Consider the following 15729-nt stretch of genomic DNA (forward strand, 5'->3'; position numbering starts at 1 on the left):
GAAGATGGGAGACAGAAGCACTGAAAAGCATCAGTCTAGTTCTCTCCTGTAATAAGACAATGATATTTGAACTGTAGCATCAGCATCACCACTCTCCTTCTCCCCCACAGAATACATATTTTCAGAGGTGTCTTTTTATTCTGCTAATAATGGAATGTTGGAACAGTCTTGTCCTCAGGCGACTTTCTTTGGCAATTCAAGCTTCACTGTATTCTTTTTTTTCCCCTCATTTTTGAGTGACTGAAGGCTGTATGCAATGAAAATGTAAAACAAATCCCAGTTTTGCAGACAAGCTTCGGAGCTAGTTAGCCTTGATTTAAAAAAAAAATAAATATATATATATATAATTTTTTTTTTTCTCTTTGGGTTATGTGCTAGTTTAATAGTTGATTAGATCAAGTCATTATCTAAAACGTATTTTTTATGTAAGTGTTTTTAAATGCAGGGATGGTAGGGTTCCAGAAGCTACACTTTGCCTTTTCTGTGCTGCACGTGGATCTTGCCTCAGTTGACAGTAGCACTGGGTGGGTTGTTTTGGTGGAAGTATCTTGGCTGACCCATAAGCTAGATAGGACTGGTCAGTCTGTTAGCCTTTTTTGTTCACTTCTTTGGTTCTTTCCTCCCTTCCAGCCTTTCACTGGGCATCTTTGCCTCAGTGAATCATTTCTGAGGTAGGCCATAACTCTATTCTGGCCTCCCAGTTTGCTCAGGAAGAATAGAGGCACTGCATTTGATGGGACAGTTGCCCAAGACTTGCTTAGGTTTCTTCTAGCTGGGGTGTTCAGGATGCGTGGAATTATTGTTCTGGCTCTCCTCTGTATTACTTCATTCTAATCCCTCTTTCTGTTTGACTTCTCATTTCCTCCCCTCCCTATTAGTATTTTCCTGAAACGCCTTGTTTCCCAACGCAGCAGCAGGTGACTAGGCAGCCTAATGCTGAAGTGTACATTGCTGAGAGGTGGAGGGCTAGCACAGTTTGAGGGAAGGAAGCCTAGTATGTGATTCCTGTTCTTGTTGGTGTAATTCAGCTGCTTGACAGAGGGATGAGGTACTTGTTAAACTGTTAAAAGTTAAGGACCAGTTTTTTCTTGCTTGTTTTTAACAGTCAGGGGGTCAGGGACATCTACCCTGTTACTTAGACTGTAGTCATGTGTGCTGAGCTGCAGTCAATAGGTCTTTTAATTCTGTTCTCTCCCTGGTATGTGTTCCCATGTGGGTGTATCTCTTGATACCATTTCAGGTGCCATGACTAGGTGGCTTAGCTGAAGGGCAAACATTTCCTTCTCATTCATGGCTAGTGCAATCATTAAATTCTCTTGGAATCGGTGCCACCTGCATATTGCAAGGTTATACAAAGCTTAGCTATAAAGTGAAACCTGAATTAGTGCCTAATTATCATGGGAATCTAGACCATCAGCAAGCAGGAGAAAAAGTGGAATGAGAACCTGAAGTCTGATGCAAACTGTAAGCTCAGTGCTAAAGAAAAAAAGTATGGTAGTGGTGTTTGCTTCCAAGTAATGGTTTAAGGCACTGAATGGTGTCAAGCCAGGTGCTGTGCCAGAAATTCTTTATTCATGGAGAGAAATAAAAGGATTGTTCTTAAGAGATTCCTATGCTAAATAAAAGAGTATTGTTCAGATTTTTGAATGCTTCCTTGCACTTTGTGTGAGCAATTGCTAAACTTCCTCTGTACTGGCAGGAAGTGTCGCTTTCCTCACTTTGTTTTGGGCAATCTTAACCACCTTAGACAGCACAGAACAGGGTTGGAAAACAACATGTGAACACAGAATTACTGTGTGTACTTCATTAAAAAGTGCTGATTTTTCCAGTGCTTAGTGTTTTTTCATCTCCCACATCCCTCCCATAGCACAACATGCTGACACCCGGGATGAGGAGACCTTTAGAAACAGCCTGAGTACCCTAAAGGTAAGCTTTGCAGTGCTGGGAACATTTTTGCTGAGTTTTGTTAGTTCTCAGAAGAAGGAACCTCTGTGCAGCTCTCTTCTCTGAGATGTGAAGATGACACCTCTTTGTCCATTTGCCTTCTTCCCAGAGATTGCATTTTCTGAATAGAAACCCATTGTTTTTTGTTTAACTCCCTCAGTCTAGAGTTGGAATTGAAGGGTTTGTGGAATGTAAATTTGAAATAAAAAATGTCTGAATAATTGTTTTAGTTGGCATATACTGTGTGCAGCTCCAATCTGCTACTGCAGAAATAACTTCGTGTCAGCAAAATAGTTCCACAGTTTGTATTTAGTAGCACTGAAGCTGTCATTAATGAGTATTTGCATATCACTGCATTCAAGTAGGGCTGGAATGGCAGTTTGGTGTAATTTAACCCCTCTCCCTCCCTTTGGTTGAAATCTAGATAGAAGGGACTGTTTGTAGGTGTCACTGGTGTACACGGTTGTGAATTCACTATGATTAGGCTGTGTTGAGTAACTGCAATGGTGGTAGCAGGTCTGGCACACCTAGAGCTGTGTTTGGTAAGTTCTTGATAGCTCTTTAGGTTCAGCAAAAGACAATGAGTTAAACAACCAGGTTTTACTGTATAAAGAAATAAAGGCACTTTCCAGGCCCCATTCTCTCTAGAAACAGTTCATGTCTTCATCTCCTTAGGTAGCAGTTGGTCATGTTGTGTGTGATTGGTTGCAACAAAGAGTATAGCAATAATTGTAGGGAAAGGTTTGTTACCCATCTTTGGGAGTGTTTTCCCCCATGTTGTTTATGATTGGAAGCTCTTGAGTTTTATATGGACAACTTAAAACCATATATGGACACCTTTAAACTGGGTTTTCTTGTTCTGCCTGTGCATTACATGCCTTTTCAAAATAAATGTATTGACAACAGAGTAGAGCAGACAGGTAACTTTGTGATGCAAAATTATGTACAGTGCTTACAAAATTACTGGTATTTGGATACCACTGTTTATGAGACTGTGGAGTGAAGAGGATGAGGGGAACTTTTGGAACTTAAAAAGTTGCTTCTCAAAGTACCTTGGTTTCTACCAGTAGATCTTGCATATATGAACACAAGTTGGTAATCAGCTAGATAAAATCTTTTCTAGTCATACTGGGCAGTTGCAGAACTAGATGTCAGAGTAACGCTTTGCCTCTAGACAAAAACAGTTAATACGTGCTGTTTAGAATAATAATAGAGTAATAACAAATGACGTGAACCTGCTTATTTGGAAAAGCAGAAGCTGAAGCGATGTTTCCCAGGCTTTGTGTTTGGACAGGCTCATTCTTCATACTGTCATACAGAAGCTTATTGTAAAAGTCTGTGAGCTGGGTGGTACCAGCAGAATAAGACACTTCTTTCTGTACTTCCAAACAATTTTACTAGCATTTGAGCTTGTTTTTATACCAGTTTTCCTTTCTACACTGGTTCCAGCTTGTAGATTTTGTTAATAATGTAGCAAGAGATGGAACCTTTAAAAACCTTAGTGATGCAAACGAGCTTTTTTTTTCCTGAAGGGGAACATCAAGATTACAGATTTGCCTCAATTGTTTTTAACTTGTGAAAACTCTCTAGCTAGTGAGGCCTGCATGCTAGCTTTATCTTATGACAGTGAAATTTAGAAGACATTTTTGGAAAATATAAGGCCAATATCAAACATCAAGCTGTGAAGAAATAAATGCAAGCTTTTATCTTGGTTTCATAACGCTGCTGCCTAATCCAAAGTACCTGGATTGATGCCAGTCATATTTTGGCCTCAACTAACAAAGATTACTTTGGTTTTGGATTTCACTAAGTGAGATTAAAATAATAGCTGTAGTAACTGCTTTGGAGAAGAAAAATTCTTGCAGATAACCTCCCTGGGGACTAAACCAGCAGACTACTTTCCCCAAGATACATTAGGACATGTGTGTGCAGGCTTCCCCATGGTTCTGTGATGCCAGTGACTTATTTGAGGCCATTTTTGCAGCCCCTCCCACAGCTTCATCTCCTTGTTGGCAACCATTAACTTCCAGTTATTATTTAACCCAAACAATTGTTTGGTGATAGGGTGCTGAAGAAGCGTTTGCCTTTCTTGGTGAGACCATGAAGTTAAGGCTGGAGTCTCAAAATGCTGTGACTTTAGATAGTGCTTTTCCAGAACATAGGCTCCTGATGACATCATCTCGGGAGCTGAGCAACTGTGAATGTGTTTTGAGAGACACAAGTTTCAGTATTCTTGTTGCTCTCCTTTATTTTGAGTTTCCTGTAACTATTGGAAATGTTTTTTTGTTGCAGCCCTAGTATGGTCCTGGTTGCCAGTAAGAATGTTGTTTGTTCGTTAGCTGTGCCCAAACTGCAGCACTCTCATGTGAGTCTCACTTCAGTTCTTTACTTGGAGAGTAACAGCAGTCATGTTTGATATTCTGATGTTGTGGGGTTTTCTTAGTTTTTTGTCACTAACTGGATACTGAACATGCTTGCAGACAAGAGGCTGCCCAATTAAAAAACCAACAAAAACCAGACAGAATTCTTCTTTTGAATTAACTATTTTTCTAGTTTGTCTTGCTTCTTCAAAAGATGTGAAGCCTCCTAGTGTTTCATGTGTTACATGTGTCTACTACCTCCATACATTGTTTCTTTGTTTTTTTTCTGTTTGATTTTGCAGCATGGGTTTTTTTTCATATTTTTTTTCTGTATGGGACTATTATCCAGTGAACTAAGCATTTTGGTGGTCATAGTGGATTGATGGAAGTGGTGTTAAGCAGTGGAAGGGCCTGCAGACGTGCATGTAGAGAATTAAATTTAGGGAGCATTAGGTTCTAGTTGATCCTGATTCTCAAAGTGCTAAGGAGTGGTGACAACTTCTGAAGAAATCTGTTCTCTTCTGGATTTGGGCCATTCTTTTGCATGCAGATAAGTTTGTTACATCTTTGATGTTCAAACTGTAAATATATATATAAAAAATCAAAGGCATTTAAGCTAACTGACAAAAAACCTCATGGCAACAACCACCCACAGTATTTCCAAGTAAAGGATCAGTCGAGTGAATCAGTAAAGCAGTAGCATGAAAAATGTGGGCTAGTATTTCAGTGGTGAGAATTCTGAAGTAGGTGGCTTTTTTCTTTTTCACACTGGTCATCTAATGACCTTACTGAGGCACAGTGTGGACTGACTGGTTGAAGGGCAGCTGTGACTGTTTTGTTTGAGTATTGCTCTGTTTCCTTTTGACATCTTTAGACAAGCACTGTGTTATTCTGCCATTTTGGTCATTTTATCTTAGCAGCCTCTTCAGGAATGATTTGGTGATGAACAAACACCACAGAGAGTCCTGTGAGAGCAATTGGATTTTCCAGAGTGGTGGTTGGAAGTTTGTTGGCTGGGAACTGATTAATAGATAAATATCTACAACACCCTTGAACTACAGACTCAAGTTTCTGAACTGGTTAGAAGAGATGATCAGATCACTCCACTGCTGATCCACTCATCCAAACAGTCGAAACTCTGTAAAAATAAGTCTGTCACCCAGCAATCTTGTCAAATCCAAGTGATTATAATTAGCTTCTAACTGTAACACTCATTCTATTTAGGTCATACAGGGCAAGTTGAATAAAAATCCAGCCAAGTATCCTTGTTACCTGAGAGTGTTTTCCACATCTAGGTGAACTGTGAGACTTACTCTGACTCGAGACTTTTTAGATATTGAAGGGGCTGATTCTAGGTTTCACTGGCAATGCCTGAATCTTGTTAATTTTGGATTACACATTGTCAGCTGCTTTGCTTTTCTCCTCTTTCACTTTCTCTTGGTGGTGGTACTTAAAGAGAACTGCAGCTCTTTCCTACTCAGCATTGTCCAGAGACCGCTCTGAAACATGGAGTATGTCTGGTGCTGTTGTACCATGGGAGGTTTTTTAATGGCAATTAGTTTGCAAGGGAAAAAGAATCCATAAACCTGAACTGCAGCTCTGCCATTCTGTCTGCAACCTGAGTGTTGGTACTTTTTGGGTAGTGCTTGAGATAGAATGTAATGCTTCTCAGTGTGTTTAGGAATGATTCAGAAAGTAGCTGTTCCCTCTTCCTACTGTGGTGCCCAGTTCTTTTGATCCACATCTTGGCTGAATAGGCTGAAGTACCTCACTGAGACTAAATACCTTGAGGATTGGCTATTTAGACTTGACTAATCTGAGGCAGGGCTACGTGGAACCTTGCCTGATAAGGCTGCAGGTTCCTTAATGTTATGTCAAAATTTGATTTTCGTATAAAAAGTCTATTAACCAAGTGTCACAGTTAATTACAGCAAGATTTCATTGAGATAAAGATAATTCAGGTGACTTCTGTGGTGAAAGACATTCTTCTAATAGGCTTAAGGAGAAGGGCCTGATTCACTTAGGACATCTACAAAACATTTTTATCTGAACTTTCAAAAATAAAGGCTGAGGATGTTTTTAGAATTTGTGTGCTTTGTAAATATGGAAGTCTTTTAATTGTTACAAAATTTGATAGAAATTGTAAAAATGACAAAAATAGTGCTGTTTTGTCTTTTTAAGGTAGAATATTCAGAAACCTGCTTCAATTGTCCCTGTGTTCCATGTTTACTTTTTGGAAGTAAGAAGTAGCAGGATTTAGTGTCTGGAAGTAGAGCTGTGAAGCTGTTCCTGGTAACTGCTACGTGCCTGCTTCATACCCTAATTCTGTGCTGATATTGTAAGCAGATGACATATAAGTGGGTCTTGCTTAGACCTCTGGCTCAAAAATGATAGGGTGCCTTTCTGGTTTTTGTTTGATATACTGTGTTTTACCAGGTTTTCAGACCTGTAAGCTAAGGGAGTATTTCCCCAGTTACACTTGGTTCCTGGAAGTGCAGAGTGGCTGCCTTAGTAAAGTGATGGCAAATCTGGGAACAGACATTGATGTATTTGATTTCAAGTTGAGTCAAATAACCATGTAAAATGCCTATTTTGCTTTTCTTTTTTTCCCCACTTCCATTTCTCAGATGGGGTAGATTGGGGAATCAGACAGTTGTGCTGTTCAGAAGTGATGATGTACACTAATCATATTCTTATCTCTCCTTAGCGCTGTGTGGTGCTGCGGTTCTTGAAGTCCCCCCCAAACCAGAATAAGGTAAGAATCAACCTGTGCTGTTGGTAAAAGCCCCAGGGTAAGCTAATAACCAGTCTGAAGAGAGAGAGGAAACCCGTGAAAGAACGGTGACTGACAGGAGTAAGACCAAGGGGATGTGCCTGTCTCTCAGAAGTTTTGGCAGCTGGAGGAAGTCTGAGGTCCTCTTATGTAACTCAGGTGATATGCCTGCGGATACTGAGACCTTTGTGCAGGAGAGATGTTCAGGCTGCAGTGTAAGAGGTGTGGCTGCTGTAGGGACAGCTGGGGCAGCAGAGACAGTGTCAATGTTGCACAGCAACCTACTGGAGTGGGGCTGTGCTGAGGGAGAAATGACATCTTTATGGGCTGTAGCTACGTGGGACAGAAGAGGAACGGGGCTGGCATCATGATAAAGGCCTGTTGTTGACTGCCTGCTCTGCAGCTAACAAGCTGTGGATGAAATATTCACAGAACAGCCTTTGTGAGTGAGTGGTTTTAGTGTCCTGTTGCAAAAAGAACAAGGTGGGACACAGTCTGCCTGCTTCTAGGACTGTGGCAGAAGGTTTTTCTGCTTGAGAAGGAGCTACAGTGAGTTACCTTAGATTTGCTTTAACAGGGATAAAGTTGATCAAGAGTCAAAGGTGGAAGGTGAAAGTGAAGTGTAAACACAGTGCTCCAAGGGGAAAGGTTCCAGTTCTGCCATTTCCTCAAGGTTGTGGGGAGTCTTTAGGCTGTGTTACCTGAGAGATCCAGGGAATGGGTTGATCCAGGGCAGGTTCTGAGGCACAGCTTTTGAGGCTCAGTGGCACTGTTGTGATGAGAGAGAAGTATAAAAAGCATCATGGCTGTTCTGAGAGCTGGGGGGACTCCTTAATTTAGGAAAAAAGAAAAAGGATGAATGTAAATGTATAGGAAGGGTATTTTGCTCTAAATCAAGAAGATGAATGTGAAATGTGTTCAGTTTAACAAGGGACAGAAGAGGAGAAGTTTCTGAAGTAGATCAGAGGAAATCAGAAGAAGGTAAAATCCATTATCACAGTGTTTACATGAGTTATTTGATGGCCTTTGTGCTACTGTTTGGCTTGAAAAAAAAAGTCTGGTAAAACTAAGGTGTGTTTCAAATAAGTTTTGATCTACTGTAGTGGCAGGATTTCAAAAATATGTCCTGTAGTCCTATAGTAGTCCAAGATAACAATATCTGGAGCTTTTTGAGAAGAGGGAAAGAACCCAGTGGGTTGGAAGAAAAGAAAGCAGTGTCTGTCTCAATGTGTAACGTAGCAGAGAGAATTAGTTCAAGTAAAAAAAGTCTATTGCCATTTATTTCAGAAAACAAAGCACTGAGTTCAAGCCTTTTTTTTTTTTTTTTTTTTTTTTTTAAAGTCCAAAGAGATTGTTGCACTGTAATTGTTTTTTAAAAATCAACATAGTATGAGAGAGTCACACAGGAAGCCAGGAAGTGACTCTTCAGTTACCCACCGCAGTGCCAAGCTGATAACAATTCCGAGGGCTGCTCTGGCACGGGTGGGGTGTTTTGGATGGGGATAGCAAAACACAAGTTAAAAAAATAATCCTGGACATGATGTTCTGTTAGTATTTGAACACTGCTCAGTTTCTTGGATGTTTTTATCCCTGCATAAACAGATTAATGCAATTGCTCAGAGCCCAACCAAGCAGCAGAGAGATGGCAATAGGTATTTCTGTGGGCTGATGCTGATGAAACACTGAGAGTTTGGGCTTCAGAGCTGTTAGCAAAGCTTCCATTCAGAGTTGCCCCAGACAGGCACCCTTCTCTTCTTACTGTTGTGGCAGCAAAGAGACTGTCTGTGGGTGCACACGGTGAGGGAGCACACCTCTGCAGGGCTCTTCTACACTCTAGATTGATAAATGCCTGAGCAAACTCCCCTGGGGCAGGTAGAAGTGCTACACCGACCGGGCTTGTGGCCAGTTCCAGCATTCTGCTTTTGCCTTGAATTGTGATTGTGTGGACTTCATGATACACAATTCCTTCTGGTTTTGCTCTCTAAATAGAAGATTATGTCATTTGAATATATTTAATTATTCTGGTGATTTTTTTTTTTTTTTAAAAAGGATTAGTTTTTCTTGGAGCAGAATGGGAGAATAAATATTTAATCTTCAGATCTATAAACAAGTCCTGGAGAATCAGAGTTCTGGGACAAACTTGGATATAACAACATGACAGCTGTGGAGGAGAAAGTGACGTTAGGGGCTGTATTCCTGACTGGTGCAGGATGGGTTAGATATAAAGTGTCACCTCTCTGTGTCTGACAGTGTAGCTCATCCAGCACAAACAACTCTGAAAGAAAGACTTGCAGCAGTATTTTCTAAAAGTATTTTCTAGTGAGACAAACACTGAAATTCAGATGGGATAAATGTGCCTTGGTCTCTCTTCCGCTCAAAATGGGGAGAAGTCTGGACACTGCTTGATTTATACTGTTTGGTTATGAATTTGGGACTAGATAAGCTAGTAGTCAAACAAGGTGGTGTTATTATTGCAAATTGCAATCTTACTGGTGCCATTCAGTGTTCTAATGAAAAATAGTAATGGGGCTTGCATTTCTTGAGTATAAATTCAAGTGTCAGGACTTGTGGAATAATTTTAATTGCATGTTGCTAATTGTTTCTTATTAGTGTATGTATGTCAAAAATACTTGCTCTTAAAAGGAAGTGAGCAGGTGTCATAAGCTTGATTTGTAATTTTAAAGTTGTATTGATCTTAACTGGCAAGTCCTTCCTTGTAGTGGTAGCAGCAGTGACTGTCCTGATTTTCCAAAGTGCCTATTTCCTAGCATGTGTGTATACTTATATATATATATATATGATTAAAAAAAAGTTTGTGGGTGCTGTATCCATCAGCAAACCAGGTCAGAATAACCTGTAAGTGGGAATTAGCTGAGATTTCTGTTACTGTACCAGGTGATGTGACATTCCTTCTCACCATTCACTTTGTATAAATTAGAGAAAGGCTATGTTGTCATTAGAAGGGCAGAAATCTGTTGCCTATTAATTATTTTTTCTTATATCCCCTTCTTAAGACCCAGTGACTGCAGTTGAGAAAGTAATTCAGGCACCTTAGTATGTGTTTTGTTCTAAGCCTGGAGCAGTGGGATGTTGCTGGTTGTGAAGAGGCTCCAAGCTTTTTGTGGCTCTCTTAGAAGGATTCAGGGAGAGCCATTCTGAGAAACAGTTCCACATACATTATGCAAAACATTTTATAGGATAAATGCTGTCCTGGCCTTTATGGAATGATGGAAATGCTGTCTGAGTGCTTTGGAAGAGTTGCACTTTTCCTACTTGCTGCCAAGTACTGGGATTTTGGTTGGTGTTTGCACACTGAAGCAGCAGTGTGTAGTGTGGTGTGTCACTGAGGGAAGTGTGTACTTTCTACCTTACTGGGGTAACTTTCTTTCCGTAAAGCACAATTGCACATTGCAGTAACGTGTGTTGCTGCTGCAGTCTGGAAAGGGAATCCTGCCAGAGGAAGAATATTAAACTTAGTATGTAGCCTTAGCAGAGCTGTGTTACAGTAACAAGCTCATTTTAGTCCTACACAACTCATGTTAAGTTTGTTAAGTAACAAATGGTTCTGGGTGGAGAAGAAAAAATATCTACCTATTGTGATAGAACAGAGCTAGGACAGTTGCCTGGTTAGTGACAATCTTTCTTCACCTGTAAACATCTCAGATTTGTGTTGGGTGTTGTCTCTCCTCCCTTCTCTAGATTGTGATTATGGGAGTGTTGTCCTCCTAGCATTTCATTTTCTCTTACTCTGCTGTTTATTTTTTCTCCTGCTTGTCTTATTTTTCCTTTCTGGTTTTCTTACTTGGACATGAGTGTTGCACTTTCTTTTCCTCCACTGTTACTTAATCCCAAGAGTAAACCTCTAAGGTTCAGTGCTTTGCAGTGTGCAGTGGTAGGCTAATTGGCTCGGAGATTGTCTGTCATAACAGCCACCTGCTGTGCAGAGCCAGTGTGTGCTGGAGTGCTGGGACTGGGATTGTGTTGTAAAGCTTCTCTGCCACCTCTTCAATGAGCAGCTCTGTCACAGACTGCACTAATGTTCCTGTCCTGCTTCCACTACTCCTCTCGCTCAGTTTCTATCTCACTTGGCATTTTTGTCTTGTAGAAGAACTTCAGTGTTTGTGTATAGACATGTAACAAAATTAATGGAAGATGACATTAGAGTAAGATGTTTTGTTGTCTGGGCCAGGACTTGGCAAATTCTGTAGCTGTTCATGCAGCAGTTTGTCATGTGGCTCAGTCTTTGTGGCCCAAACCTCTTCCAAACCTCCAGGTGAAGTTTTTAATAACCCTCGGGGCCTCTCCCACACTTCACCCTTGGTAAGAAGGTGTGCTGTGCATCTCTCTGGTACAGTTCTTTGAGCTGTTTTAAGAATAATAGAGTAAATCTTGACTAATCTCTCCCTCTTCTACCCTTTATTTTCTCTGTCCTTTTCCCCCTGAAACTTAAGAAGAATCATCTGTTCTGACCATTTTCCTGGTTTTCCCAGGCTCTCGGGGTGGGAGGGAAACAAATGTATCACACGTTTCATGTGTCTGTTTAATTTCCATGTGCACTGACTGACCAAACTCTAGAGCAATTAAGTTACTTTGCTAAATCTTTGACTAGTATGTAATATGTCTTAATGAGTATTATAATTCTGAGTTAAATTACCATGTTTTTGTCTTCCAGACTTCCGAGGAAATACTGCACCATCTGCAAAACATCGTAGACTTTGGAAAACATGTAATGAAGCAGTTCTTTGGGGAGAACTATGTTCACCATGGGGTAAATGTTTTCTTACAATAAATGGCTTACACACTGTAAACACTGAAGTATTTCAGGGAACACTGACTGCCAGTAAAAGGAACAGGGTTTGCAGATACTCTTGAGCAAGATACACAAGAAGCATTTGGATCAGAATGAAATCCTGCTCTGTACTTAAGAGGTGATTGGATTTTCTCTGTGGTTTGAGCTATTTCAACCTCCTGATGAGAAGAGGGGTCATTTCTTTGCCCTGAACACGTGGAACGGTGTGAGAAGAGAGATTTTTAGACTAAGTGCAAAACAAGGGGAGAAATCTGGTTCATGTGCATTGTCTGGGTTTCCATAACCTTTTTCCCTGCCACTTCAGGGTAGCCAGATCTACTTATCTGAACATCAGATACCTGAGAGGAAAGGTTACACCTTCTCCTGGAACCTGAGTTGCACAGTTCTGCCTTGGAAGGGCAGGATGTGAGACATGGGACAGGATGAAATGGGACTCTCATTTGTGAAAAGGGCAAAAAGATGCAAATTTCTTCTTGCACATTAAACTTGCACTGAAATTGCTTGTTCTTATGCATTTATTTAAATTCGTTCTTGGTTTTCATAGTGAGTGAGTATTGGATGTGATTGCAGTTACAGGCCTTCATGGAGACAGTTGATCAGAGGGAGAAGCTGCTGACTGTGTAGTTTAGTAGACTTGTTAAAATCCACTGAACCTTGGTAATCTGTTTTAAGACCCTCTAACTTTTTGTGTTGTGATATATGTTTTGTGTTTTGTTTTCTTAATAGGAAATTATCCAACTGCCTTTAGACTTCGTAAGACAGCTCTGTTTAAAAATTCAGCCAGAGAGGCCAGGTAAGTGCCAGGGATGACCTTAAAAGGGGCCTTCCTCAAGCTGTAAAGTACTGTACTTTATTGCAAAGTAAAAAAACATCATACGTCAGAATAAGAGGAACTTTTAAAACTATTTAGACAAAGACAAGTTGAAAATTTGTTGTGAAAAGTGGGTGTGTTCTGTATTAAAAGTTGAATCTGATGTTAGTTTCATCAATTGGTGAGAGGGATCCTCTGAGAGCCTGTGTGTATTGATTCTTGAGCAAGATTTCACCTTGATGTCCTCTACAAAGGTCTGTGAGGAAGGTGGAAGATGTGTCCTGAAATAATTGTTTCCATTCCATCAGTTTCCTCTCCCAGCCTGTGCAGCAGTGCTCTGGAAGGAAGATGGCTTCAGAAACTCCACAGGAAATTACCTTGAGTGTCAGTGTTTCACTTGGGGCTGAGCATCTTGCATCTTACGAGTCACAGCGCTCGGGCAGTGTGCAGCTCTACCTGCCTCCTTCCCATGGCTCTTTTCCTGGTAGCTGGCATGTCTCACTGCCAGGGACTGGAGTGTCCCAGCTGTGCTGTCACTCTGGAATATGGGGCTGTGCCTGATTTCTCCTGACTCTGATGTGTTGTGCTGGGGTCCCTACCCAGCAGTGAAGTGCACGTACAGCTTTTCTTGTCCCCTTGGATGGGGAGGGTTGAGGGGGACAAGTGTAGGAGGGTGTGTTGACCTTGTGAAACCTTTTGGAACCAGCTGCAAGACTCAAAGTTTGGCAACCTCTGATGTATTCCATGTGAAGTGCTATGCAAATGGGTTTAATCATCCTTAGTCAGGAACACGTGGGCCATTGTTCCTCGTGTGTGGCGAAAAGTACAGTGCGGTGTAAGCTTTAAAATGGGCAAAGAGGAGATGTCCCTCATGGTTTGTTCATCTTAAGTTATCAAACCTTCTTGAGAAGGGACAGAAACTCCTGTTTTAGTGAAGTTCCTTGAAGGCAAATGTGGTATCCAAGCAAAAAAGGAAATAATTAACATACAGTGAACATAGGACACTCTTGCTGTCTTGTCCTCCTCGCCTTTATGAGAAACAGTTCCACAGTGCCAGCAACCCCACCTGGTGAACAGTATAACTGCAGAGCAAAATAACCATCCCCACACCTAATGTCTGGTTGGTGTTGGTTTGCTTCCCCAGAGTCTCGCTGTGACAAAGACATGGACACTCTCAGCGGTTACGCCATGTGCCTTCCCAACCTCACCAGGCTGCAGACCCACCGGTTCGGGGAACACCGACCCATCCTCTGCATCGAGATTAAGGTACTGGGTAGGAGAAGATCCTGCTGGGGGGTTGTGGTACCTTCTGAAGCACGTACTGACCAGTTTCAAAGGGACACAGTGTGGGGGAGGCAAGGCGGAGTTCAACGCTTCCACGGTGACCCATAGGGTGTAAGATTCCCCGCCCCCTTCCAGTTCCTGATCTTTTGAAACTTGGGAAATTCCCAGGTATTACCAGGCTTTCTTACAGGCCACAGAAGTTTTGCCTGTCCTTATTTCTTAAGTGAGGACTCTAAAATAACAACTGGGAATAATATACAGTGACATATATTAAGTTTTTAAGTGTTTGCTGCTGAGTGGTTTGTTTGTTTTCTTAAGTTTCCTTTAACTGGAAAGATGTACATACTGTGTGCCCTTGTCCTCACATACAGAAATGCATCTGTATTTATAATCTTTTTTCTTTCTTTGTTTTAGCCAAAGTGTGGCTTCATTCCATTTTCCAGCCACGTTTCACAGGAGATAAAGCACAAGGTGTGTCGTTACTGTATGCATCAGCATCTAAAGGTAATTTTTTTCCAGTTGTCATCCTGCTTTCCCTTGACTGTACCGTCCTTTATTTGCTATTAAATCTGATATGACAAAGACAGGAGGTGGATTCACGTATGGGTTGCTGGGTGTGAATCTGTTTAGTGAGAGAACAAGTTCTGTGGGAAGCTGGAAGCAAACAAATACAGTATTAGTCTTTGAGGACTATTAACCCTGTTGATTGTGTAAAGTCCCATGTCAAATTTCCTGTCAGGTACAGCTCACCAGATGCACAGTGGCATTCCATAACCTCCAACAGCACCCAACCCACAGGGAATCCATTGGACTCATCCATTCTATGTCTGAAATGGTGTAACTGCCTCACTGTCACTTAGTGGGACCTTTCTCCATGTATTCCATCGGTGAATGCAGTCTGAGTGAACTGAGTGAGGAAGACCCCTAGAAGTCATTAAATGTTCGTTCAAAGGCTTTTCGATGTTGTAGAACTTCTAAAGACAGTGTTAGTGCCACACACCTGGCTGTTAGAATAACTGAGAGTAGTTCTTCCAGCAAATGTGAACAGCAGTGCTCTGGGTTTTCACAGGTAGCAAATGGAAAATGGAAGCGACCAAGTAAATATTGCCCGCTGGATCTCTTCTCAGGGTAAGGAAGTGTCTGACTTGATTCCTTTCTCAGATTACTTGCACAGACTTTCACTGCAGTGTTAATAATGATCAATGCCTGCTTGTCTGACTGTTACAGTGGGTATTCCTGGTGCTTTTTGCACCAGTTTCAGGAATCAGTAGCTTATCAATGTACCAGTGCTTTTTGCTACATAACATGAAACCTAAGAGCTATTTACTTTACTTGGATTAGAAGTTCTAGTTGCCAACAGTCTTTGTGGTGAGTTCAGCGTGAATAATGGGTGTGTTCACTTCAGGTGCCCAGTTCTGATTCCATAGAGCCCTCCAGGCAAGAGTGTAAACAGCTAAAAGGCTGTGATAAAACTTTTGATTTCTTTTTGTCCCTTAGAAATAAACAGAGAATGCACTTTGCTTTAAAGAGCTTACTACAGGAGGCACAGAACAACTTGAAAATATTTAAGGTAAGCAATCAAATCTCTCTCCTTGCCTTTTTTGTCTTGGCTTTGAAACTACTTCAGCATTTGAACAGTCAAGGTTCTACTTCAAACCCACCTCATCACCATTGGATTACACCAAAAGAAGAGAACAGGAACATTCTTAGTTAGATTTCCAGTTAGGACAGGTAAGCAATAATTTCC

At 41.1% G+C, this 15729-nt stretch overlaps 1 protein-coding gene across 1 annotated transcript in view; it reads left to right on the forward strand.

Moving 5' to 3' along the window:
- Nucleotides 1–15729, forward strand: part of IPPK (inositol-pentakisphosphate 2-kinase) — a 30578-nt gene that overhangs the window by 6277 nt on the left and 8572 nt on the right. Inside the window, exons 2-8 of the mRNA XM_051627277.1 lie at nt 7012–7059; nt 11750–11845; nt 12614–12680; nt 13843–13964; nt 14397–14486; nt 15052–15110; nt 15480–15552. Of these exons, the coding sequence (XP_051483237.1) occupies nt 7012–7059; nt 11750–11845; nt 12614–12680; nt 13843–13964; nt 14397–14486; nt 15052–15110; nt 15480–15552 (555 nt within the window). The remainder of the gene's footprint in view (nt 1–7011; nt 7060–11749; nt 11846–12613; nt 12681–13842; nt 13965–14396; nt 14487–15051; nt 15111–15479; nt 15553–15729) is intronic.

The sequence above is a fragment of the Apus apus genome, chromosome 9 (genome assembly GCF_020740795.1).
Source record: "Apus apus isolate bApuApu2 chromosome 9, bApuApu2.pri.cur, whole genome shotgun sequence".
In the NCBI taxonomy this organism is placed as follows: domain Eukaryota; kingdom Metazoa; phylum Chordata; class Aves; order Apodiformes; family Apodidae; genus Apus; species Apus apus.